Source organism: Melitaea cinxia, chromosome 22 (genome assembly GCF_905220565.1).
Source record: "Melitaea cinxia chromosome 22, ilMelCinx1.1, whole genome shotgun sequence".
Taxonomy (NCBI): domain Eukaryota; kingdom Metazoa; phylum Arthropoda; class Insecta; order Lepidoptera; family Nymphalidae; genus Melitaea; species Melitaea cinxia.
In genome coordinates, this window is record NC_059415.1 from 6,702,231 (window position 1) to 6,728,465 (window position 26,235).

General features: G+C 31.9%; 4 protein-coding genes across 4 annotated transcripts; 2 read left to right on the forward strand and 2 right to left on the reverse strand.

Moving 5' to 3' along the window:
- Positions 1 to 1,726: 1,726 nt before the first annotated feature.
- LOC123664511 (protein PFC0760c) lies at positions 1,727 to 9,283 on the reverse strand. Its single transcript, XM_045599046.1, has 5 exons — positions 8,957 to 9,283; positions 5,422 to 8,869; positions 4,711 to 5,048; positions 2,478 to 2,630; positions 1,727 to 1,915 (listed from the first exon to the last, which is right to left on the reverse strand). The coding sequence occupies exons 2-5, from the start codon at positions 8,540 to 8,542 to the stop codon at positions 1,847 to 1,849; spliced, it is 3,681 nt and encodes a 1,226-aa protein (XP_045455002.1). The 5' UTR covers positions 8,543 to 8,869; positions 8,957 to 9,283; the 3' UTR covers positions 1,727 to 1,846.
- A 2,908-nt stretch (positions 9,284 to 12,191) lies between these two features.
- On the forward strand, positions 12,192 to 18,362 carry LOC123664463. The gene is made up of 6 exons (XM_045599004.1): positions 12,192 to 12,328; positions 12,412 to 12,752; positions 13,021 to 13,210; positions 16,930 to 17,207; positions 17,718 to 17,801; positions 17,953 to 18,362. The coding sequence occupies exons 1-6, from the start codon at positions 12,231 to 12,233 to the stop codon at positions 18,024 to 18,026; spliced, it is 1,065 nt and encodes a 354-aa protein (XP_045454960.1). The 5' UTR covers positions 12,192 to 12,230; the 3' UTR covers positions 18,027 to 18,362.
- LOC123664465 lies at positions 18,133 to 20,573 on the reverse strand. Its single transcript, XM_045599006.1, has 4 exons — positions 20,066 to 20,573; positions 19,497 to 19,661; positions 18,864 to 18,982; positions 18,133 to 18,334 (listed from the first exon to the last, which is right to left on the reverse strand). The coding sequence occupies exons 1-4, from the start codon at positions 20,366 to 20,368 to the stop codon at positions 18,196 to 18,198; spliced, it is 726 nt and encodes a 241-aa protein (XP_045454962.1). The 5' UTR covers positions 20,369 to 20,573; the 3' UTR covers positions 18,133 to 18,195.
- Positions 20,574 to 23,396: 2,823 nt separating this feature from the next.
- Positions 23,397 to 25,963, forward strand: LOC123664464 (CDK-activating kinase assembly factor MAT1). The gene is made up of 5 exons (XM_045599005.1): positions 23,397 to 23,660; positions 23,800 to 24,096; positions 24,352 to 24,584; positions 25,130 to 25,305; positions 25,864 to 25,963. The coding sequence occupies exons 1-5, from the start codon at positions 23,537 to 23,539 to the stop codon at positions 25,961 to 25,963; spliced, it is 930 nt and encodes a 309-aa protein (XP_045454961.1). The 5' UTR covers positions 23,397 to 23,536.
- Positions 25,964 to 26,235: the final 272 nt, after the last annotated feature.

Below are 26,235 nucleotides of genomic sequence, written 5' to 3' on the forward strand. Positions count from 1 at the left end.
TCAAAATTTAGTTATTATCCAAAAAATTACCTACATTTTGGAGAAATTATCCAGAGAGACCGACCATGATCCTCTGCCACCCTACCATTGTGAAATTTATTGAAGCAACGAGTGGCAGACAAAAACATAAGTCAGTCGGAAAGTGAAATAGAAAATCTGACAAGGATGCCTATAAAGTTTATTACAGTTTCTAACTAGTAGAAAAAAAGATTAACCATGTTTAAGGATCGGAAAAGAGTATTGGGTGAAGAACCATTACAAGAAATTGAGCAAAAAGAATTAATAATTTCTCTTGGAGGTTAAGAAACGGCGTGACGAAAGTAGTATTAATCGTTTTAAAGTAAAACTTCTTTACAAAAACTTGACTTGGGAAGTAAGCTGGTGAATGCGTGACGAGAGTGTGTGATCGGGCGAGGCGAACAGAAGGTGAGAGGGAGATATATAAGTTAGTGAAGATAGAAAGTTTTACCTCAGTCGTGTGATCTAAAGCACACTCGTTTTTTTTTGTATTTTGTTACTTTATATTTTTCTATTTCAACTAACCAGATAATTTGTTTATTACACTTTTTTATTTTATTAACAGACTTCCAAAAAAGGAGGAGGTTCTCAATTCGACTGTATTTTTTTTAATGTATGTTATATCAGAACCTTTGACCGTGTGGACCGATTTCGAAAATTTTTTTTAATCGTAAAGTGGTGTGTGTCAATTGGTCCCATTAAATTTATTTGAGATCTAACAACTACTTTTCGAGTTATATCTATTAATACCTTTTTACTTGACGCTTTTTTCGTCAACCTACGTTGTATTATACCGCATAACTTTCTACTGGATGTACCGATTTTGATAATTCTTTTTTTGTTGGAAAGGAGATATCCCTAGTTTAGTACCATGATAAGGAAACCAGGATCTGATGATGGGATCTCAGAGAAATCGAGGGAAACTCTTGAAAATCCGCAATAACTTTTTACTGGGTGTACGTTGTGGTGGGTTTTTATTGGGTGTTAATAATTTTTAATTTAATCGAAAGCTGATGTTTGTCATGTGGTCATATATAAATTTTATTGAGATCTGATAACTACTTTTTGAGTAATCTTTGATAACGCGTAGTTACTTGACTATTTTTTCGTCGATCTACGTTGTATTACTCGTCGATGTAACTGAAGTCGGTTTTTTTTTTCGTTTGCGAGCAAACACAATTATTTATTTACACTTTGGCACACCAATACAACAATATTAAAAATGATTTATAAAAATAGAATTTGCATCAGTTGCAACAGGCGGCCTTATCGCCAATACAGCGATCTCTTCCAGGCAACCTTTGCACTTGAATTTTTTTTTTTTTATATATAAAAACTAGCGACCCGTCCCGGCTTCGCACGGTTGCAAAAACTACCAGTATTCCTCTACTATATTATGCATGTATTATACATATAAACTTTTCTTTTCAATCACTATCTATTAAAAAAAAAGCATCAAAATCTGTTGCGTAGTTTTAAAGATTTAAGCATACATAGGGACAGAGAAAGCGACTTTGTTTTATACTATGTAGTGAAATAAAAATATAATAATTCATCAGTCATATAAATAATGATTAAGAATTATTATTTTTTTCAAACAGTACCGTTTAGTAGAGTAGAGTTAAAATATATAAAACGCGATGTTAAGTATCACATGTAAATAAACTGTTGGAATACTTTGTTCATTATTTATAATAAAATAAAACAATTTTAAAATGGTACATGATCACATTTTTAGATGCGTTTATTGTTCCTAAGGTACCTTGTAATAGAATATATAAAGCTTTAAAATATAACATGATGATCATATTAAAATTCTTGTTATTTTCTATTTTTTGGTGTTATTTTCTGCAGTTTTAACCGTGATGCACTTTTTATCCAGAAACCTTAAAAGATCCTGAAACAATTTTTTTCCAATTTTTATATCATTCTTATAAATGGACACCTAAAAAGCAAAACTTAAGAGGACTTTACGTTTCTTATTACAAATGTGACGTAAATTTATTCAGAAGCATATTAAGATGTACGCTGCCTCCCTTCTTTCCTACTTATGGTAGTTACGATATAAATGCGTAACTAACCTTATCTGTCAGTCTAGTAAAATTTAATACAATGATAGGCTAAGCATTTGGAAATGCCACATGTTTCCTATTATCGTGGAAAAAGATCTAAATTTTGTATGGTACGGTTAAAATACGAGACAGTTTGTGTAGAAGTGTCTTGTCAAAGATAAACCATGAAACTTTGTATTAAAACTCTTGGTAAGATATATTTTACTTGTAAAATAAGAACCCAAACAAAAAAAATGTTATTTAAAGTAACTACTACATCCGAACTTGTCACGGAAAAAATATTTTAGATTTAGACTATAGATTAAAAATGGAACTTTCAAACATCGATATAGTTTTTTTTTTCAAATGTCGAAAGTGATATAAAATATATTTAAAAAAGAGATTTACCTTAGGGTTGTATTTATATCCGCACGCTACAAGATCCCTGTGTATCATATCAATGTTAACGGGTTCATACCGTAATATCGCTTCTCTTAATCCTTGCCGACAAGACATGTAATTGTGAAATACGATATGTAATGGGACTTTGCATGAATGTACCTGAAAATTCGATTCAATATAAATACTTATTTATTTATTTCACAGGACAGGAAAAGTTATAAAAGAAACAGGAATTAAATATAATTAAACCAAATATGATTATCCATCAGTTTAAAATTAAATTAACAAAAAAAAGTAAATAAAATAATGAATACCCTTCAAACAATTAACGGTATATTTGGAAGGTAATATAACATAATATATCAAATAAAATAATAGTAAATATTACATCCCAACTTAATATCCCACTTCCTATTAATTTTACTTCGCTTTTACACTTCTTTAAATATCCAAAGGTAGTCCTTACCCTTGCAAGATTTATTAACGCTAACAACATTAAAATTTAATGTATCTATATTCTATAACTACATAATGTCTGCGTGAATTTGAAGTTTATGTATATTATTATATTTTTATACTCCTTAGTTGTTCTAATACCACAAATATGTCCATTTTTTATATGTTTTTCCGCCTTATCTATGTATTTTCCGGATAACAAAACAATTCAAAATTAAAATTTCAAGTGCGTTTTTTATTTTTATAATAATTTATACTTGACACTGGCAGAATGTCGCTAATGGCAATCGTATGCCAAAAATAAAAGAAGAAGAAGAAGAAAAAGTAAATATTACATTATTATTTATTAAATAAAACAAATAAAATAATATTGACTAGCCCGTTGGCGCAGTTTGTAGTGACCCTGCTTTCTGCTCCGAGGGATGTGGGTTCGATTCCCACCCCGAGTCTGGGTGTAATATAAATATTTATTTATATATTTATATGTATTATTTATAAGTATGTTTATCGAAAAAAATATATGTAGCTATACCAGTCGGCTGTTACCTATAACACAAGCATTAAATTGCTTACTTTAGGAACAGACGACCGTGTGTGTATTGTGTAGATAAAAAAAAAAAAACAAAAAATAAATAAATATATATATATATATATATATAAGTTAATTTTTTGATTATGTTTGTTAAAAAACTGTAGTCTCATTTTATTTTGAAATATATTTTTGGAGCCATTAAAACTATCTACGAATTTAAATTTCAAATTATAGGTGAAAGGTAATAATGTAAGTACAGAAACTCAGTTCGGGACATAATAAGGGTTTGTCTTGTGTCTCGTAAAGGGTTGATCAGCAAAATGCGTTTAGCTAGCTCTGGACAGTTTCGGTGACCACGAATTATTATATCATGCAATAGGTACATGTCTAACACCTCTTTGCGTTCCATTAACGCCAGAAGGTTATAAGTGCGATAGATATCTATGTATTTATCACTTATGTCAGTTTTCCTACACTTGAATTTAAGGTGATGAACAAATTTCTTCTGTTTATACTTTCTTTATCTTACTTGATGATAAATTCAAACGATTTCACAATTATTAGATCTTGATTAAGATTTGATAAGATATACCAGCATTTCAGTTGTATAAAAGTAATAACTATATATTCAAACCTAATCCCTTACCAAACCAACCCCCAATTAAACCTAATCTCCTACTATACCTAATCCCCCGCTATACCTAATCCCCCACTATACCAAATCCCCCACTATACCTAATCCCCTACTATACCTAATCCCCTACTTATACCTAATCCCCTACTATACCTAATCTCCTATTAAACCTAATCTTCTGCTAACCCTAATCCCCTATTAAAGCTAACGAAATATCACAAGGGGGGTACTATATTGAGGAATCACGTGCACTTAACTTTCGTTAATGATGCGATTTCCAAAACGAAAAAACCAACAAATACTCTAAAACCTTGATGCTTGCTTAGAAATTTGTACCACAATGCCTAATTTTTCAAAATTTAATCAGATTATACCTGTATTTAAAGATAATATTCTGAACATTTCAATAAATATACTTTGCACAATAAAATACGCGTGATTTTAGGGTTTATTGGGGGGGGGGGGGGAGTCTAAAACATCACCAGCGGAGGGAGGGGGGGTTAAGGAAGCTCAAAAATTTGCTAAAAAACATCACATAATCAATAGACATAATTATGTAGAGACCTATAGATGGAATATTTAGTACCAACTCATATTATCATGTAAAAAAAAAATACCTTTGCTTTTTCTCTTGTCTGAAATACCCAATCATCTGGGTTACATTTGATTTCTTTGATGTCAGGAGTTATTTTTGTTTCCACATACACTGAATTCTCTACATTTGATTTAACTAGTTTTGGTTCCCTTTTACTAGGTGACTTTTGAGATTTTATTGGCGATCTTTGGGATTTCTTTGGCGATTTTCTAGGAGATATTACGGATTTTTGTGGTGAAATAGATCGTGGATGTTCACTGTTACATTTCTGCCTCTTAGATGGAGATGAGCATTCTTCTGGATCACACAATGCTACAAGTGGATGGGTTTGCTCATAGAGATGTTTTAGCAGTTGTATAGCTGTAAATTTTTTATATTTTTTTTAAAAACAGAGATAATTTTAAGAAATAAAAATATTTCATTATCTAGACACAAAATGACGACTTTTAATATTTTTGACTGGTAACTAAATTAATCCATAACTTCTGAACAACTGCACCAAATTTCGGTAACTTTTATTGCATTTGTTATGATCATTTAAGGCAAAATCATCGGCGAAAAGCTGATGGAGCCATAGTTTTTAAAGAAGAAGAAGAAGATCATTTAAGGACATCGATATGTTTACGACAAAAAAATTGCTATGGCAGTACATTTGCTGTATTAGTATTATATAAATGTTACTAAATTATATTAATTTACTCAAATTAAACATAATAATTATATGGAACATTACCTCTTTTTCTCTTAAATGGTTTTAGCCCATATTTTTCCAACTCTCTGTTTCTTTCGGGTGACGTCATTGCTTCATAATCCATCATTGGTGTTACATTTTGTGTTTTTATTATGTAATTACTATTTCTAGGTGTGTTCTGTACTTCTTTAATCACACATTTGGTTATAACGGGTGTAGAAGTATCAGATATTACTTTTTGCGAATTTAATACTGCCTTAGGTGTACAAATTTTATTTACACTAGTTGTAGGTATGTCACCATTGCTGAACAATCTATTTGAACTTTCGAAGTCAGATACATTATCCAATATTGAAACACCTCCAATTTCGAAATTGTGTCTCGATTGATGCATGGAATAGTTGAATTCTTTATCAGAAATCTCGAAACATTCGGACTCTTTACTGGAACTAGAATCTTCATTGTTTGAAGTTCCAATTTTACTACTACTATTTAATGTATTATTATTATTGGACTTAAGAGAAGTTTGAGGTGTGCATTTACTTCTTTTACTTACAACATCGTCAAACATTTCATCATAATCTACAGATATATTGTCTACTTTACCTAAATTATTTATATCGGGATATTTTGGTATACATATTTCCATAGCTTCATTGGATGAATCAGAGCTTTGAGTTAAATCAATCCCATCAGCCTCAGCTACATCACTTTTAGCATTATTGTTTTTTTCTAATCGTTTAAATGAGGTACATTCATTATCTTTCATTAGTATACATGAATCGTTATTCGGACTTTTAGCATGAGATGGGCTTTTATTATCACAATCAGTATTTTCCAATTCTACTTTGTCTTCTGAATTATTATTGGGTAAATTATTATTGCGAAAATAATATGAATCCTTATATAAATTTTCATTATAACTATAAAAGTCATGATTATAATCAAAATCATCTATTTTGTTATTCTTTTCCGATTTATTACAATCATTATATACAATATCTGAATCTTTTGGTGCATTTGGTAATTCTTTATTTATCACAGGACTGGATTTGTCTGATAAATCATCCTTTTTTGTGAGGCCATTTTCTGAGCCATTATCCGCATTCGAGGATTGAGTTATATCAATTTCTAAATTAGTATTATTTTCTTTACTCAAATTATTTTCATCAATATTACAACTGTTGTCAATATCCTTTGGTTCTAAACTATTATCTTCTGTATTTTTGCTAGAATTTGAAATTATTAAGTCTTTTTGGCTCATATAAATATCTTCTTTTGATATAGGATCTGATAATAATTCTGAATCTCCAACAATTATAACATCACCTACTAAATTATCAATATTTGAACTGGCTCTTTCTGTTAATGGAAAAATGCAAGAATTTGTCTGTGTTAAATCTATATGTAAATTTTCTGGTAGAAAGTTATTGGATAAATTTATTTTTGAATATGTAATTTGTGTTAGATCAATGTTTTCTATAACATTTTGTTTAGAACTGGAAGGAAGGCATTCCATTTTTTCTACTTTAGCATTATCATCATTTTTAATTTCTGGGTTGATTCGGGATGTTAATAGTTTTTTATTTGATACTTTATCAGAAACAATTTCCACACAATCACTATTTATAATCATTTCATCTAATAAGTCTTTTCTTTCTATTGCAGCAATGTTAGCATCAAATACATTAACATCAAATTTAGATTGAGTTACATCTATTTTAAAATTTTCTGTTTCAATATTATTCTCATTTTTTTCATTTTGTGTAATAAAATCTTGTGTAAGATCAATATCTACACAGTTTTGTTTGATACTAGTTGAGACACATTCTGTAATCTCCATTACATTTGATTTTCTATTTGTAATATTTACTTTTTTTTGAGAAAGTTTGATTTTAAGTGTTTTATCACTTTCAGGAGCACTAGACACACATTCTGTTAAATCCATACAATCTGTGACATTATTCTTACTTTGAGTTACATTGTCTTCTACGGTTTGGATAGCATTGTGTGTATCATCTGATGTTAAGGAAAAATCATCATCAAATAAATCTGGTGATGCACTTCTTAGATTTTGTGTTATTGTTAACATGGTGTCAAGCTTTAAAGTACTTTTACTGTTTGTACACAAGTCACTTATTTCTTTATTTGTGGTTGCTATTGTACCATTATCATTTTTCTGTGATACTGATAACATAGTATCAAATTTTAAATTATTTTTACTATGTGAGTATAAGTTGTTCATTTCATTATTTGTGGACACTTTTATATCATTGTCCACACCCACATCAATGACCATATATTGGCTATTATTTTCACTACTTTTAAACATATTAGAATTGTTTACTATACACTTACTTTCTATAATACTTTGTGCTGCGTATATTGAACCACTTAATATGACATCTAATTCATCTTGTGTGCAATCAATGTTTTCAAAATTAATATTTTTTACCTCTCTCTTAGGGCTTGCAGGTCTGCCCGGTATATTTGACCAATCCTTTAACATACAATATTTACTTGTTGTTTTCTCAAACAAATCCTTCACATAAAATACGTCGTCAATTTTCATACATTCATAGAGTATATTTGTCGCCTTGTAAAATACTTCTAGGTCATAATAATTTGACGTAATTTTATTCTTTAGAGGAGATTTACAAATATTCTTTGCTAAGACTTCTGCGTATCTCTCAGATATAATTTGTTTTTTCTCTTCATCAGAAACAAGTAGCAGTTTGTATTGTTTTTTAACTTTTTTTCGTTTATTGGAGTCTTTGGATACTTTTGTATTTGGAACTCTAAATCCGTACTCTTGTAATGTTATTCTTATCCTTGCAGTTTTCTCCTGAGAAGACAAAGGTTTTGATTCTTGCAAATTTTCATCAAATTTAGTTTCCGTTTCTTGAAGTGATTTTGACAATGTTATTGCCAATTGCAGTTCTTCAGGGTCAATATCAAGACCATTCTTTTTACAAACTTGGTCAAACGCTTTTGAATATGAAACGATTTCACTGTTTTTATTTTTTATCAATGTCCTAATATCTTTTTGATTTTTAATTTTCTTTATGGGTTTCTTTGCTCTACTTACTTTTGGTTTTTGCACTTTTTTAGGGCCAGTGGTATAAATTTTTTTCGTATGAAATTCAGATGAGCTATCATCCATTACAGTATCCTTGGAAAAATAGGTGCTTATAACAGAGCATGGAGTGAGGCATTCACTGGCAATTAAAAACACTTATTTTATTAACTAAATAATTTATTTACATTACAATATTTTACAACTGACTAACCCACCTAATACTCTTCTCTACATTCATGTTATTTATCAGGCAAATCAGTCCTTGCTTCCTCTTTTAACAATTTTCTGATCGTGTCACCAGATCTATTAGGTAAACCACTAGCGATCATAAGTTTTCTTTCTACTTCTTCTATTGGATCTCTATATATAGGATCGATTGTTTTTCTAATCTTACCCGTGACACTCGAGTATCTGAAAAAGTAGCAATTTCATAACTATTCCTAATTGTAAACAAACAGTTTATAACAATATTTTCGTTAATCTCACTAAGTCACTCACTGGTAAAATGCACCGATCAAAAGTCCAGCACTTAAAACACATCCGCTAACAATATTTATCGCTTTAGCAGCAGGCGTTCCATTTAATTTTCTAGGTTTCCATTTGGACGTATCCACACCAATCGCCATTTTTTCGGTTAAAAAGTACTGTCAAAGTCAATTAGCATCACGGGCCGCGTTCCACTAAGCGTCCGCAACGCCCGCAATCCCGCATCTGCCATTCTATCGTTCCACCCACAGGTTCTATCTGAAGCCCGTGGTCGTCGACTGTTCGCGTCTCGCGACTACATCAACCACAAAATAAAGGTAGGCAATACTCGAAAACTCGTTGAGGGAAATTTAAAAAAAAGAATTGTCAATGTCAAATTGTGAATGTTCTCTCATTCGATTCTGGATCTGCAATAATGTAACGATAAATTCCCGGGAATTCATGTTGAATTAAGTTTAACTCCAATCCATAGGAAATATCTCTCGGTAGAGAGTACTATATTTTTTGTGAAATATTCACTCACAACACCCACAGCTTCATGTTTTCAGTTCACCCAAGAAGCTTACATAAAACAGTTGTATAAGCTTCTTGAGTTCACCATTGTCGCCATATTGCGAGCACACAGCTGACACCTGATAGACCAAAATATGCGTTCCACTTATAAAATTTGCCCACAAGACCCAAGGTGCTTTTTACGTTTGTAAAAAAGTAATTTCAGATTTTCAGCAGTCTTTGTGACTTGTGTTTGTGACTGTGTGGTCTTTGTCGTTGGCGTTGTGGGCCTTACGTGGTACGCGCCCAAAATGTCTGGTTTACGTAAATTCTTTTTTAACAAGTATTTTAAATATTTTCATAACAAATTTAATACATGTATGCAATAAAATATTAATTCTGTTTAATTTTTTATACAACAAACTGTTTATATTAACACAAGACACTGCATAGGTATATGCTATGACATTTGCACATACAAGAATTTGACTACAAAGTTACAAACTTATTTAATATAGATATATGTACTTAAATTATAAATTATAAAGGTTGGCGGTTGTTTCCAAAAAAGATCGATTATTTAATCGATTTGAATCGTAGCCGGATGAATCGATTATTAAAAAAATCGAGGTCCAAAAGATCGATTTCTAAAAAACCGAATTTTTTTCAAGTTTGTATATACAGTATGAATATAAATCCATTTTATAAAAAAAAAGAAAGATACCATAATAAACAATTTCTGAAATCTCATTAGTAAAATCAGGAATTTTTTAGTTTAGGGAATTCTACAGTAAAATTATTTTTATTACCATATCAAAGTATCAGATCAGGTATAAAAGAAGACATTTATTTTCTAATGTATTTTTTAAATTAAAAGTTAAGAAAATATACTCTGGCTAACGAAAGTAGATATTCGATTTTTTGCATAGTTTTTAAATGACAACACTGTAGAGTCTGTAGGTTCCCACCATCGGGTATATTACCTCTTTAACTGGGAAATATCTAGCGGAAACCTACTAATATTTAAATATAAATAATAATAAAGATAGTGTTACCTTTCATATGTAAGTATTTTTTAATCACATTATTACTGTATATTTCTTTTAAACCTTTTTTAAACTTAAAAATTACAAATGTTATCGGTCGTGACTCGTGTTGTTTTGGATTAGTTTATCAACACAGGCTACTCGCTTTTATACAATATGCGGATCGGTCGAGCGACTGTTGCTTATGCCTCAAAGATTGCAACATTAGGATTACAAGGTTGTTGCCGGCCTTACTCACCACAGGAATACATAACAAACACTATTTGAGGTTACTTTATTTCTTTTCTTCATCTACAGATATACAAAATTCTTGAACACAAACACATCAAACCAAACAGTACTGAGGCCGGTTATATTCAAAGCATTCGAACATTTACAAGAAATAGAAATATTAATGCCAGTAAAAAGCACCGACTCCATTATACAATACTGATACAACAATCGGTCGGGTACAGAAAGAAAATAAGTCATTTATTTTAGCGGTCCCGGTTGAAGATATAAAGGAAGCAATGAAAGGGTTTAAGGCTCTGCCGACTGAAATCAATCATTGGTTCAATAATTTTGTTTTGGAGAGTAAATTGTCATAAAAGATGAGGGTGTATAGAGAAAGATATGAGTGATAGCAAATAGAAAGAGAAAATATGAAAAGTAGATAGTGAATGAACAGAGCAAGTTGATACAAGGAATACTAATTCGCGAGTTTTTGAGTAATTAACCCTTTAACTGGCAACACCGTAATATTACGAGGACATTCAGCTAATTGTAAATAATTTTATGGTTTTTACCAAAACAGAAAAAATCGATTCAGTGCAACATCGATTTAAAAATCGGTTTATTTGGACCGAGGAATCGATTCTTCGATTAATCGATTTCAGATCGTCATGCCTAGTCTGATGTGATGTCAAACTTGTAATGTGTCAAATAATATGTAAATCACGGTCTTGTATAATATATGCGGGAAATAGGTAAATGAAATCAAATAGCAAATTTTATCAGAGTTTATTTAGTTTTTTTAGTATACTGTGTGGTTACGGTAGTACAGAATATAGCCACCCCTTTTTCCCGGTTCCACTACCACCATGGAACTTAAAAAGCCGAACGATGGCGGGATAACCATCCAACTGCTGGCTTTGAAATACACAAGCCGAAAACGGGCAGCAGTGTCTTCGGTGCGACAAAGCCAGCCCTGCGGTCACCAACCCGCCTTCCCAGCGTGATGACTATGGGCAACACACATGAGTTCACGCCATTTTTGGCGTGAACTTGTGGAGGCTTTATTTTTATTTAGGAGGAATCTAATACACATTGACTTATGCCTCAAAATGGTCACAGCATGGAATCAGATTTCCCCGACTCCACATAATCTTGTTTGCCATACACCTAGAGTGTTCTTTAGAAGCTGGAGGTGTGGAGGGACGCATTCTAAATGTCAACCAAGTATTCGTTTTACCTAGTTTAATTTGTATTAATATTGTTTTACAAATGCATCTTGAATCACGTGATTCCCAGGATATGCGAGTGTGGTAGGTACTGCGTTGTTTATATTACTAAATACAAGTATTTTAAATGTTTGTTTTGTTTTAGGTCATCTCGAATTTATTGAAAGTTTGCATGATTTTGAAAACAGTAAACTGAAATCTCTTGTAGTCATCATCAAACCAGTGATTCTTTACTAACAGAACCAAAAGTTAACAAGTCAAGCAACAATTATATTATTAATGTAGACCAAACAAATAAACATTATTATAATGTCTCTATTACAAAATCTGCCTTACAAAGAATACAAATATGTTTTGACGTTAAGTGCAGAAAAATGTGAACTCATAGCCAAGTTAGCAGATTTAAAGTTGGTGACACATTTATTTATTGGATTTGGATAATTTTCTTAGAAAATATTACATTTCATTATGTTTTTTTTTTTTTCTTCAGAATATCATTCAATGATAGTAAAAAGCCAGGTGAAACGTTGATCAAACATCTAGATCGTCGTGGCTGCTCATTACAACAGTATAGAACCCTTATCCATACTGCATTCAATACAAAAACTATAATTACGTATTACCAACCCTTTTCAAAGGTCGCTGTACTCATTGCAAATGAAAAATATGAACATTTATCCAAACTAACCACTCCATCTATAGACTGTGATTCGTTAGCATGTAATTTAAGAAATCTGGGTTTTATCACAGTTACTGTAAAAAATACAAAAGTTGGTGATTTGAAGGATATTTTACAGAACATATTTCAAGCAATACCTGGGGACTCTTATTGTAAGTAGTATATTTTTGATGTTTTGTAAGTTTATAATGGTACACAAATATATAACTGGATTAATAATATAATTTTAAAATAGAAGCATAAATAAAAAAAAAAATTGTTCTTATAAAAATAATTTCAAAATTACACAAAATATAACTTTGTCCACTTCTTTTTTTATACTATAGGTAATAATATATATAATATGTATAATTGTATAATAAAATTAAAAAGACCTTTTATAAAAATAAAAAAAATACAATTATTATAATTTTTTTGCAGGTTTTGTATTTTATGCTGGTCATGGCTGTGAATTATGCAACACAAAATGTATTCTTAGCATAGATTGTCCGATGGAAAATATCGACTTTAGTCATTGTATCACTGAGAACTGGTTGTTACGTGAAGTGGAAAAATGTAAACCAGAAACTTGCATACTTATCATGGATATGTGCAGAATTAATTTAGATAGGTTAGTAATTTAGGAAAAATTATATAACAAAACCAGTTATTATAATAGTGGGGCCTATTTACTTTTTTAACCCTTAAACAGGCCCCGAAGAACTGCTGTAAGAAATAAAGTGTTATATATGGATTTAGGCTTTGAATAGCGGCCTGTATGATTCCTTATCAATACACTCTGAAAAAAAACACTGAAAGTCCTGAAAAAAAATGTGGGAAAACATAATCCCATTGCCTGGGTAGAGACTACCCTTTATGTGTGATAACTATATATAAATGTCGAATGTTTGTGTGTTCATAATTTTAGTGTTTGATTACTAGATCATTATTATTTTAAATTGTAATTGCTATTATTTAATTATTTATTTGAAAATTAATAAATAATTTGTTTTAAAAACAATTATATTTATTTTTTTAAATTCAGGTAGAGGTTATTTTGTGGTAAGTAAAACAAATTATTTTTATTATGAATCACTTATTTATTATTAATGTTATTTATTATGAAATAGTTTTAATCCCCAGAATGAGATTGGTGGAACGATTTCATACATGGATCAACGCATAATGCAACATTACAAATTTCGCATACGTATTTTGAACGTTTTTCTTGGTTGCGTGTACTGCAGAATCTGCAACGTTTGAAGGTCGACAATTTTAAAAAATGTTGTCCTTGCCGACTCAACCTTATCTCGTCAGGCACGCCAAAAACTCCGCCTTTTTTATTTTTGAACAGCACTGGATCTTGTTTTTTTAGTGACAGATGAGCAGATTTCAGACTTCTCGCCAAACGCAATCTAAAATCCCTGTGTATGTTTTGTCGGGTTTCATTCTTGTGTTTATACAAAATATATGAATTAATCACAGCGCTCTCGAACAAAAACCAGAACATCCTAAACCAAGATTTATTAGACCTTCGACCAATGCTATACGAGCTTCGGAAGTGATCAAAATGATCTACTCCACCCATGTATCTCGTGTATTCGGCAATAGCAGATGGGCAGTACATGTCCTTTTTTCGCCCGTCCTTTTGGGTTCTTTGGATTACTTCAATTCTTCTAGGATCTACTGCAGTGGTAATTACGTAAACATCTTTTGTGTCTTTCCATTTTATAACCGCTGAAGGAGGGCAAACGCGGAAAGTAAATTCACCTGGTGCGAGTTTATTTTCTTTGATCTTTTGTCGCTCTTCCGGAGTTCGAGGTTTTTGAACAGCCAAATCTTTGGGAAGACCTTTTCGTTGCATTCGAACAGTTGCAATTGCAAAAAGTCCTCTATTATAAAGGCATTCCATGAGAGCTACGGATGAAAAAAAATTGTCAAAAACCAGTAGTGTATTTCTTGGTAGCCCTTGACTTAATTTGTTTATGACTCTGTAACCCAGCCCTTCTTCGGTGGGTTCATTATCTTTTCCTACGTATATATCGGTTTGATATAGATACCCAGTTTCTGAGTCACAACGGCACCATGCTTTGAAGCCCCGTTTTATGGGCTTATTCGGCATATATTGCTTTTTGCTGTCACGTCCCTTGAATTTGATCATACTTTCGTCTATAGACTGGCTTTGTGAATTGGTTGCGTTCTCCTGGAACGTTCTGTTTAGTATGGTCAGCATAGGTCTTATTTTTTGGAGTCTATCGTGATCTATGTGATCACGGGGTAAATGGGTTGTAATATCACATGCATGTATGTTCTCCAGAAGTTTCTTAAATCTTTTGCAAGTCATGGTACTACTAATTTCACCGTTGTTGTAAAATGGATCAGAACTCCAATATAGTTCAATATCTGGCAAAGGGTTTAGACCCATAAGAATTATTACAGCAAGAAATGCTTTAACTTCATTAACGTTTGTGTCTCTCCAAAACTTGCTCTGTTTTACTGCAGCATATTTATTCGTATTTAATACAATAATTTCAAAAAGTTCTTGTGGAAAAATATTATTGAAATATTGAATAGGAGTACTTCTATGATCATATTCTTTTGTTGGTGCTAAACCTTCGCTGAACTGAGGTTCTACCCAATTTTCTACATTGGTGGTCCATATTCTATTTCGGGATTGTAACTGAGAATATGTTGGAAATTCAGCAACATCTTGAGAAGATGCAGGTAAAGGCAGCGGCATCTCTCTATCAGCGGCAGAAGCCCGGGCTTGAGAAGAAGGTAACAGCAGCGGCATCTCTCTATCGGCGGCAGAAACAGGGATTTGTGAAGGAGCAGGTAAAGCCGGCGGTATCTCGTCATCGGCAGCAGAAGCACGGTTTTGATAAGGAGCAGGTAAATGCGGCGGCATCTCTCTTTCAGCGGCAGAAGCACTGGCGTGAGGAGAATGTAACGGCAGCGGCATCTCTTCATCGGCGGCAGAAGAAGCAGGGGACTGTGAACGAGCAGGTAAAGGCGGCGGCATCTCTTCATCAATACCTTTTAATATATGTAACAATTCGGAGGATGACATACCCTGCATGTCATCCAACAACATATCCATTGATTTGGGTACATAGTCTAAAGCTGCAAGTTCTTCATCTTCTTCTGATGATGAGTCCCAGTCTTCCAGAATATCTTCTATTTGTTTATCTCTAAGCGGTTGCAGTCGCTGTTGGAAAAATAAATAAAGGTATTAATTTCTAGATAATAATTTGAATAGATTTTGCAATAGAATCCCGAATTTAGTATAATTTGTGTATAACATAATCATAATAAATTTGTGTGTAATCGAAATGATGCGTAGTTTTCAGTAAAAAAATTATATTTTTAAAAAAACACAAGAAACGTCGGGTGCAAAGGCTAGTATAAAAAAAATGGGTGATTTGAACAGGCAAAGGATATATAGCTCCCACAAATAAGTTCGACTCAACAGGCTTTGGTCACATGTTCCCCACATTATTATTTGCCTTGTTTTAGACAATTTGGCAAGAAATCGACTAGAAATAATGCAAATCCTGCTAGGAAAACTCAAAATCTCTAACATATCAAAAAATTGCACGACTTACCTTTCTTTGTTTCGCCATAATCTGAATAAAACTACCACAGTCACTCAAAAACACCTCTTTAACGGACCGACGAAACTCGAATGACTGTCAGTGTCACATACGTTCGGATACACAGAGTTTGCAAATTCGAAACCATAGAGTATGTATTTACGATTAAATTTTGACAGATTGTGGGCTCTTCATTACCAAAACCTGGCTACAGCATCGAAAAATCTATGTGGGACGCATACGTCCGTGGCCTGCTTAAGGGTTAATATACAAAACAAAGTAACCCAGTGTCTTGTCCTGTCCTGAAAACTTTTTATTAAGTTTAAATAATTATATTTAAATTGCCAATTATTTATTTGCATCTTAAAAAAAGATGACTGAAATAGGTAACCCGCATTGGAGCAGTGTGGTGGATTAAGCTCCGATCCTTCTCCTACATGGGGAAAGAGGCCTATGCCCAGTAGTGGGATATTACAGGCTGAAGTGGAATATGTAAATAGTTTTCAAGTTGTGACTAATAAAATGCATATTTTCCTTTTATATTATATATATATATCAAACATACATGTTCATTTTTAAATAAAACTCACAGCAAATAAAATTATATTTTATAACATCTGTAAATATTTCTAAATTGTCCTTTTTATTATATAAAATATTATTTGTCTTAATATTATGAAATCATGACTCCATTCTTCAATCAAGGCTGCCAGTTACAAATAAACCATACATTTATAGTTATTGTCTGATTTTTCAGGAGTACTAATCCAAAACTATACTCATCAATGGCTGACTTAGAAAGTTACTCGATACATAATAATCTTTTTATAAGTTACTCTACACAGTCTTCACAAGCGGCATACGAGGTTTTACAAATTGAATGTACAACAACAATTGATAATATTCTTACATATGAATTAAAAACAGGTGATACGGAGAAAATAGTTCCTGGAAGTAGTCAATATGTTAATGCTTTGTGTACGAGATTAGTAGATAACTTTGATATAAGTACGTTATTAGATAAAGTTCACGCAGGTAGGTATTTGATAAATAATTAGGGGTTGTCCATTAATTACGTGATGTTTTCCTTTCCTCCCAGGTTGCTTGATATGTAGAGGTTTTAGACTACCCCTTACCTCATACTCAAAACTCACGTATTTTTTGTGCAAAGTATATTGAAGTTAATATTATCTTTAAAAACAGGTACCATCTTTTTAGGTCAGCAAACAAGCGTACAGTTTCCTGATATTAAGCGATTACCGTAGTTTATAGACGCAGGAGCTCTGATCACCTTACCACAGGAATACAACACTGCTTCCAAGGTTTTTGTTGGTTGTTTTATTATCTTTTGGTTTAGAAATCGCGTATTTAACGAATAAGTAATACACGTGACATCTCATTACAACCCCTTCTCCCTCCTTGTGGTATTTTGTGATTTTTTCCGAACTCTGCCTCCTTTCGAACCTTACGTTATTAATGGACGATCCTTAGATAGATAGTGATATAATTTGTTTACAGTTGTCAAATAATAAATTATTATTACAGATGTTGAAAATTCAATAAAAAAACAAAGGCCTATCAAAGTTCAATGTGGAGTAGCTAAAAGATCCTTGTATGATCCAGTTAAAGGTACTGTATTATTGAGAAAATAAGACAAATTATATAAAATAATTTATATTTGAGAAACAAAAAAGTAGCTATTTTTAAACTTTTTTTACGTTTGAAAGGGTATATATGTATAAATAGATTCAGATGTGATTAAATTATTATAATATTTCAGGTGACACAAAGGAGCTTCTCACTAAGATGAGAGAAGTTTTACAAGATTATAAAGAAAACTGTGCTGTGTTTTAAGAAGTAGATTTAAAGCAATAAAATTAAAAAAAAAATACTATTAAAGTTAAAATTATTCTAAAAAAAACCATGACGCTTAATAATGTGATAAATAAATACAGATGTATATAAACAACTATATCTTTTAATTTCGTTTTAAGCTTTTCTCCTATATACTAAAAAGATTTGTTTAAAATGATTTCTTAAGTGTGTGAGGCTGGAAGTGGTTTACGATATTGACCCACCAACTATCTTCAACTCCTTTGGTAAATTCTCTGATAAATCTGTAGTTAAGAATAAATATCTTTTCTTGATACTCTGGTTGTACACTAAAATAATAAATTTAATTAATAAATACACATTATTATTACTTAACTTGACAGTAATATTTTTGAATTTTATTTACTGATTCTCCTTATCAAACATAAAAGATATAATGATTGTAGAAGATATTGATAAAAGTATATTTATAGACAAGCTGACTGACTGTAAGATGATTTTTAAATAATTGCAAGTTTTTAATGTCTTCCCATTTTTTAGCACAGTTTTTCCAATTTTGCTTTAAAATAAAGATCTGCCTATAAAATATTTGAAAACTTCAAAGAAAAATGTAAATAAGTAAAATAGGTTCAAAAGTTTTCAATTTATGAGTTGACTTAGGAAATAAGGATTAAATTGAATATTAAGTATTTAAATTTAAAAAAAAGTAATAAAATAATGTAACAATGTTTTAAGTGCATATAATAATTGTTATAACTTATAATTAATATGTGCAACAGTGTTCTTTACACAACTTGAAGCAAAATTATTACCTACAAAATAAATTTTTAAAATATGTAATAGACATAAGAAACATACCCTAATGAGATTGGTGGCAAGTCCCCAGTTTCTTGCATTTGTTTCATTCCTTTCAGAACATGATAACACATGGTTATTTCAACCCAACGTTTATCAGCATCGTCAAATATTACTCCTACCTGTAATTTTAAATATAACTATAATAACAAGTACTAATTTATCTTTAATCAGACAAGATTTAAGGTAGTGTGAATTTTACTTATTGGTGTTTTCTTTTTTTTTAAATGATGGTAAGTGTACATTTTTCCAGTTAAAAAGCAGACTTGTATTTTTTACTATAAGTTTTATAAACAGGTGCCTATTTTATTCAGAACCATTTATTTGTTCTGGTGTGATTTATTAAGTAAGATTCAATATAATTTCCTAATTAGTTAACAAATATTTTCAAAAATCCTTGAAAAACATTACTTCATGTTACCTAAAAGAGACATCGTTGATCACTTTTAGTAAACATTTTACATCAAAAGAATGACATGCATGTGGCTAAAAATATATTGATAAATAATTATAGAGGTAAGATTTAAGGTAATGTCTGTCATTTTGATAAATTTTCTTAAAAGTTATACTAACTTAGAAACTATTTACCACTATTAGCAATCACTTTAACATAATAAACACAATGTTAATTCAGACCTGGTAAGGGAAAGCATAGAAAATGTCTTCCTTATTTATTGCTAACATCTGCCTTTGACCAACAGATAGTTTAGAAACAGCCTCTTTTAAAGTTGCAATTGCCTCTTTCTCAACAAGTCCTTCGAGTGCCTTAAAGTTACTTGATTGGAGACTTTCTGAAACTACCTGAAAACAAATTTTCTTATTAAAATACTTGTTTATATAGCAGGTATATCATACATTTGTTTAATTTTTGTTAAATCGTTATTATTATTAGTTTTTCTTTGTACATGTAAACCTAGTGGGGTTTATATATATATAAAAATGAATGTTGTATGTCCTTTATAGAATCGTAAACTATGCATTTGATCATGTCTGCCCATCATCGGCCTGTGTATTTAAAAGCCAGTAGTTGGATGGTAATACCGCCAGCGGTCGGCTTTCAAAGTTCCAAGGTGGAACTGTGTTATCCCTTATTCACCAGCGAGCCGCCGCGAGGGGGTAGCTTTATTCTTAATGTCGTAACCACACAACAAAAAAAAATTTTTTTTGCTATTAGCAATTTTTTTAAACCTAAAAGGTACACAAACCTGTACAGCATGTTTAGAGGCCTCAATGAAGTCGTGTAAATTGAATTCCGATTCAAAGTAGGGTCTGATTATGAAATTAGCGTACATCCAGTTCTTTATAAACTTTATAAAAGAAGGCCACACTATCGGTGGGAATTCCATTAACTGCGGTAGCCTTCTTGCCTCCGAACGGTCCTCGCAGTAATTTCGTTGTTGTATAATAGGACATTTCGTAACTACTGGAGTTTGTAAATATTTATGTGAAATCCTATCACATAACCTAAACGACCGACTTGTCAAAACTGTCCTAATAGCTAAATTCATATTTAACTACGTGAAAGAGAAATTCAAAAATAAAATGATACTACAGACATGTATTTTTTTCTTATTGTAAATAACATCGACATTCAACAACAACATTCGCTTCTTTATTTTTCTGATCTTATGTCAAGTAAAATATTGATAGTTTAACATGAGTTTAACTATTGGCCGTTAACATTGATGAAGAATATTAAACTTAGTTTTGATTGGTACAAATCAACAAACAAGAAACATCTTATTAGTTGCTAGTTTTACCATTTAGTCAGTACTCCCAACTCTTGCAAAAACTTTTCCCTAAATCTTTTAACAAAAGTCCCTAAATTTAAAACAAAACTCCCTATACCTAAATATTGAAATAATTTAAAAATCACTCAGATTATTTTTTTTATTAGTTTTTATTTTTCCAAGGGTTTTAAAAAAGAAAATAAAATATTTTGATACTTTCTTAAACTTCATTTTAATCATATAAAATCACATATTTAATTATTAATAATTGAGGGATTGTAAATTTTTATTAGTTTTTATATTAAAATATCCAAAAAATTCCCAAAAAATTTATCCCTCAAAATCCCTCTTTCCTGCTATTTTCAAAATATCCTTAAATTTAGAGGAAAATCCCCCAATTTGGCATCACTGAATTTAGTTGCCATTTTTTAACTCGTACCCATCTCTCTATAAATTATATATAATATATACTAGTTGACCCCGCAAACGTTGTTTTGCTATATATGTTATTAACACCCTTAATCCGCTCTCCCTTATAACTTATATCAGTTTAGCCTATTGCGGTCCACTGCTGGACATAGGCCTCCCCAAGTTCGCACCAAATATCCCGGGCGTAGATCATCGGCCCAGCGGGCCGGAGGCCGTTCTACACTGCGTTTGCCAAGATGAGGTCTCCACTCAGATACGTCTGCCCCAACGGCCATCGGTCTGCGACACAGATGACCAGCCTACTGCCACTTCAACTTGCTAATTCCGTGGGCTATGTCGGTTACTTCCATTATCTCGCGATTAATCTCATTTTTAATTCTATCTTTGAGAGAAACACTAAGTATAGCCAGTTCCATTGCACGCTGAGCGACTTTAAAGTTGTGGACCAGTCCCTTCGTCAGTGTCCACTTTTCAACTTCGTATGTTACACAGGCAGGACGCATTATTCGAAGACTTTTGTCTTCAGCATTGCGAGATCTTCAAAGTGAACTCGACGAAGCCTGCCAAACACCGCTCAGGCCAACCAAATCCAACATTATCCTAACAACTTCGAGAAGGGTACTATTGACCGATACCGGTCTCGGTATGACTTGGTTGACATAACTTTTGTTTTGTCCAAGTTCATACCGAGACCGACCCGTCGGGAGGACTCGTTTAGGCCGACCAGCATTTGGCCATCCAACGTCTCCGCAAAGATGACGATATTGTCGGTGAAACGAAGGTGAGAGATGTATTCGCCGTTGATGATGTTGATGCATCGTTCCCCCAATCCAAGGTCTTAAAGATATATTCCGTATATCCTCTTAATCCCCTACCCCCTTATAACTTAGGGGTAAGAAGAAAAAAAGATGTTAGCCGATTCTCAGACCTACCCAATATGCACACAAAATTTCATAAAAATCGGTCCAGCCGTTTTGGAGGAGTATTTTAACTAATATTGTGATACGAGAATTTTAATATGTATAAGATAAGATAAGATTATCATTTTTGACAGATTAACACTTGTCCGAATGCACTAACGGAAGGTTGTTTAGAGGCCGCAAAGGTTTAAAAATTCACAACACCCGGTGCCACAGCGATCTTATTTTAACCGATACTTCATCAACCGTAACCAGTGATAATAATTCGGTTCCATTTGAAAAATTTGTTTTGAAATGTCACTAAAATATCCCGCTTGTTAAACGAGTTCCTAGAGGAGCGAGGATGTCTCTAGCTAGATCTCTATCATCTGTGATTAAAAAATGTATTTCGGACACTGATTCAGCCTGGCAAAACCTTTTTTTGTTTTCCTACAAATTTTTACATGTTGATAAAACCAAAAATGATTCTTTATCAACCAAATAAAAACAGAACAGCTTGTTGGACATTCCGATTATCATTCCTAAAAACCCATGACCTTTATATTCTGATTCTAGTAAAATTATTGAAAATAAAGCAATGGATAGAGATCTTAAGAATGCAGCTCGCATTCTTTTCTCTAGTGATACCCTCGCACCTTTTGATAACAAAACGCTAGAAGCCTTACGCGAAAAGTAGGTCTAGGCCTAGGTCGGCAAACAAGCGTACGGCTCACCTGATGGTAAGCGATTACCGTAGCTTATAGACGCCTGCAACTCCAGAAGCATCGCAAGCGCGTTGCCGACCCAACCCCCAATCCCCCCAGGAGCTCTGGTCACCTTACTCACCAACAGGAACACAATACTGCTTGAAAACAGTATTATTTTGCTGTGATCTTCTGTAAGGTCGAGGTACTACCCCAGTCGGGCTGCTCCATATTTTGAGCAGGAAATTCCTGCTGTGCCCTACCTCAGTTAAACCCCTTACCGAATCCGGCGTCCTTGCTCCCAATTCCAACTATTTTCAATAATGTTTTACAGGTTACCAGTTAGCTATGCTGCACTAAGTTTTACAGGTTATCTATGCTGCAATTATGTCGTTTACAAGTGGCTCTGCTAGCGGCATAGACGGCGGTGTCTCAGCTGGTGACGCTGGCAGGGCTCTCTTGAATGACGTAACAATTTTGTAAAATAGTAAAAAAAATTGTAATTTCATGTCACCTGGCAAGGTATCTTCATCTTTTTTGTCTCATACTTACGGTGCAAGACTATGTGCCTTTAACAAAAATGACGGTAGTATCCGTCCAATTGCTATTGGGACCACATTTCACAAGGCGCTTTAGTGCTGTAATTCGAAAACTAGGTATGACATTTTTGGTTGTTTAACAGAGTTGTAATAAAAATGTTACAAAAGACTAGCATTTAGGGCGGTCGTCAAGATTATAAGAAAAATGGTTGTCAAATGTCAATTCGACAGTGTCAAACTGTCAAACTTCATAAGTTTTTTTGTAGATTGTCAACCCAAATTAAACCGCTATTTTGTCAAAATTGTTAGGATATGACAAAAAGAATAAAATTCAACTTATTCAACTAAACCCACGGACAATATTTAATCATAATCATGGAGGATCAAGGTTGTCCACGTTGTAAAACTACTAAATACAGAAATCCATCATTGAAATTGATGGTAAACGTATGTGGCCATGCTTTATGCGAAAGCTGTGTTGATTTATTGTTTCTGAAAGGTGATTTTTATATTAAATATAATTTATATTTTAACGAATTTGAAATATTTGTATCTATCATTTACCTTTAAATTTAATACAAATATATTTTAAAATCATGTATAATATGAAATTACAAAGATATGTTGTTGTTTTTAAGGTTCTGGTTCGTGCCCAGAATGTAAGGTTCCTTTACGGCGGAGTAACTTCCGCGTGCAGTTATTCGAAGATGCCACGGTAGAAAAAGAAATAGATATAAGGAAACGAGTTTTGAAAGATTTCAATAAGAAAGAGGAAGATTTCGCTACACTGAGAGAGTACAACGATTATTTAGAGGAAATTGAAACTATAATATTTAATTTAGTAAATAATATAGATGTTGTAGGCACAAATAAAAAAATTGAACAGTATAAAAAAGACAATAAAGAAATTATAATGAAGAATAAGGCAAAAATAGGTAATTATGATGCAACAAAAAATAACAGTCAATATATTCTTACACTGCAGTAGGATATATGTGTATAAACTCTATTTATGAGTAAACTCTATATAGAAATGCTAAGTAGAATATCTTCACTTATCAACGAGAACAGAGCCCTTTAAAACTTAAAATTAAATTTGAATTCTTTTCATGAGTTTTACAATAATTATTTTAGTTTGTTTGTTTGAATTTATTCTCATAACAATAATATAGTATTATTCTATATTTCAGGAAGAGAAGAGTTAGAACTAGAAGAGATATTAGAAATAGAAAAACAAATGGAGGAACTTCGTAAAGCAGAGATGTTGAAAGTAGAAGAAGAGGCAAAGAAACAGAAGATTAGAGAAAAAGAGGCTCTGATTGATGAGCTTATGTTTGCTGATGGTGATGCTAAAGAGATACTAAATACGTTTGCTCAGACTGTCGCTAACAAGAAGGAGGAAGTCGTGCCGGTCGTACCCAAAGTATGTATTATATTTCTTTTTGTACTTCACAACAGTTTTACAAGTTATTATTATAATTATAGGAAGTTGCTAAAGGCGACCTTATCTGTACAAGTAGTGCAAAAAAGGTAATAAACCTGATATCATAGATACTCCTAATATAATATAATAAATAAATAATATTATATAATAAAATTTTATTATACATATAATTTCAATTTAAATCACTACTTTATTTCTAAAATATACTATGCAATATTAACAAAGTAACAAAGAAAACAATGACTGACATTTTTTATACTATGCATATTGATAGTATGGAAAAATAAATAATTAGGTATAATCTTTTGGATTAAGTTCTAATCCTTCTCCTACATAGGGAAAGAGGCCGTTGCCCCGCAGTGGGATATTGCAGGCTGAAGCGAATTATTAATTATAATAAGTAATTATTATTTTGTACTGTAAACCTGTATTATTAATTGTAAAATAAATTTATGTCATACATATTACATATATAATAATTTTTACTAAAATAATTACTAAAAATATTTTATATTTCTTTACAGGTGACTCAGTTTTCAACAGGCGTAAAGTTTACTAGAGGTTCAGGACAAAAACAAATACCGCTTATTGAGGAAGGTCCTCTATATAAATATGAACCACAAGCTATACCTGACAGAGTGGGTCCCGACCCACCGTCTGTACAGGAGATTGTAAATAATGGATATCTGCGACATGTTAGGTAAGTAATTTTTTTCCAGAATAGATGAAGACTGCTCCACTAATGAAAGCTGTAAAGCTCATAGTAACATAATATAGCTTAAGACTTTCTTGTAAATTAAGCAACACCTATGTATAAAGTCGGTGTAAACTTAGTGTTTATAATCAATATTAATTTATTTAATTTTTAATTTCAATGAAAAAAAAAACAATTAAAAAATCGTAAAAAAATTCAATCAAATTTTTATTGACAGTAAACTATTTTCCAATAATACCATCAAAGACTTCCTAGAATTAAAACTTAAATTTACATGCAGACGTCTCACATAATTATATTTATTTTTATCCAGTAAATTTATATTATAAAAATCAACTAATGTAGATTATATGTTATATAGTTAATGTCTACTTACAGCCCGTAAACACACCCTATAATTTAGTTCATTATTTCTAAACAAGTACTAAGATAAATGTGTCATATAATCAAATAAAATTGCTATTAAAATATTTCTAAGATTCATTTGTCGATATATCTGGTTATCGATTGTAAGAATATCTAAACTTTTAATTCGTATTTCAGAGCAGAGACAGAAACTGAGAAGGCGGGTGGATATTCCTCAACACTACCGTGTCTTAGAGCCTTACAGGATGCATTATCAGGCCTTTACCACGCTAGCTGACATAGCGAACAAGTCGTTGTTGATACTATTGTTCTGGATTAGTATAATATTAAAAGCGGTATATTGTTTGAACAGTACTAATTGGTCGACTTGGTTTCACTTGCGTTAACGTTAATGGATATCTTATTTATTTATTCTTAATGTGCTCCAAAATAAAGACTCATATAAAGAAAGATACAATACAAGATGTACAAAGGCGATCTTATCGCTAAAGAGTGATATCTTATTTATTTATTTATTCTTAATGTACACCAAAATGCAGACACATATAA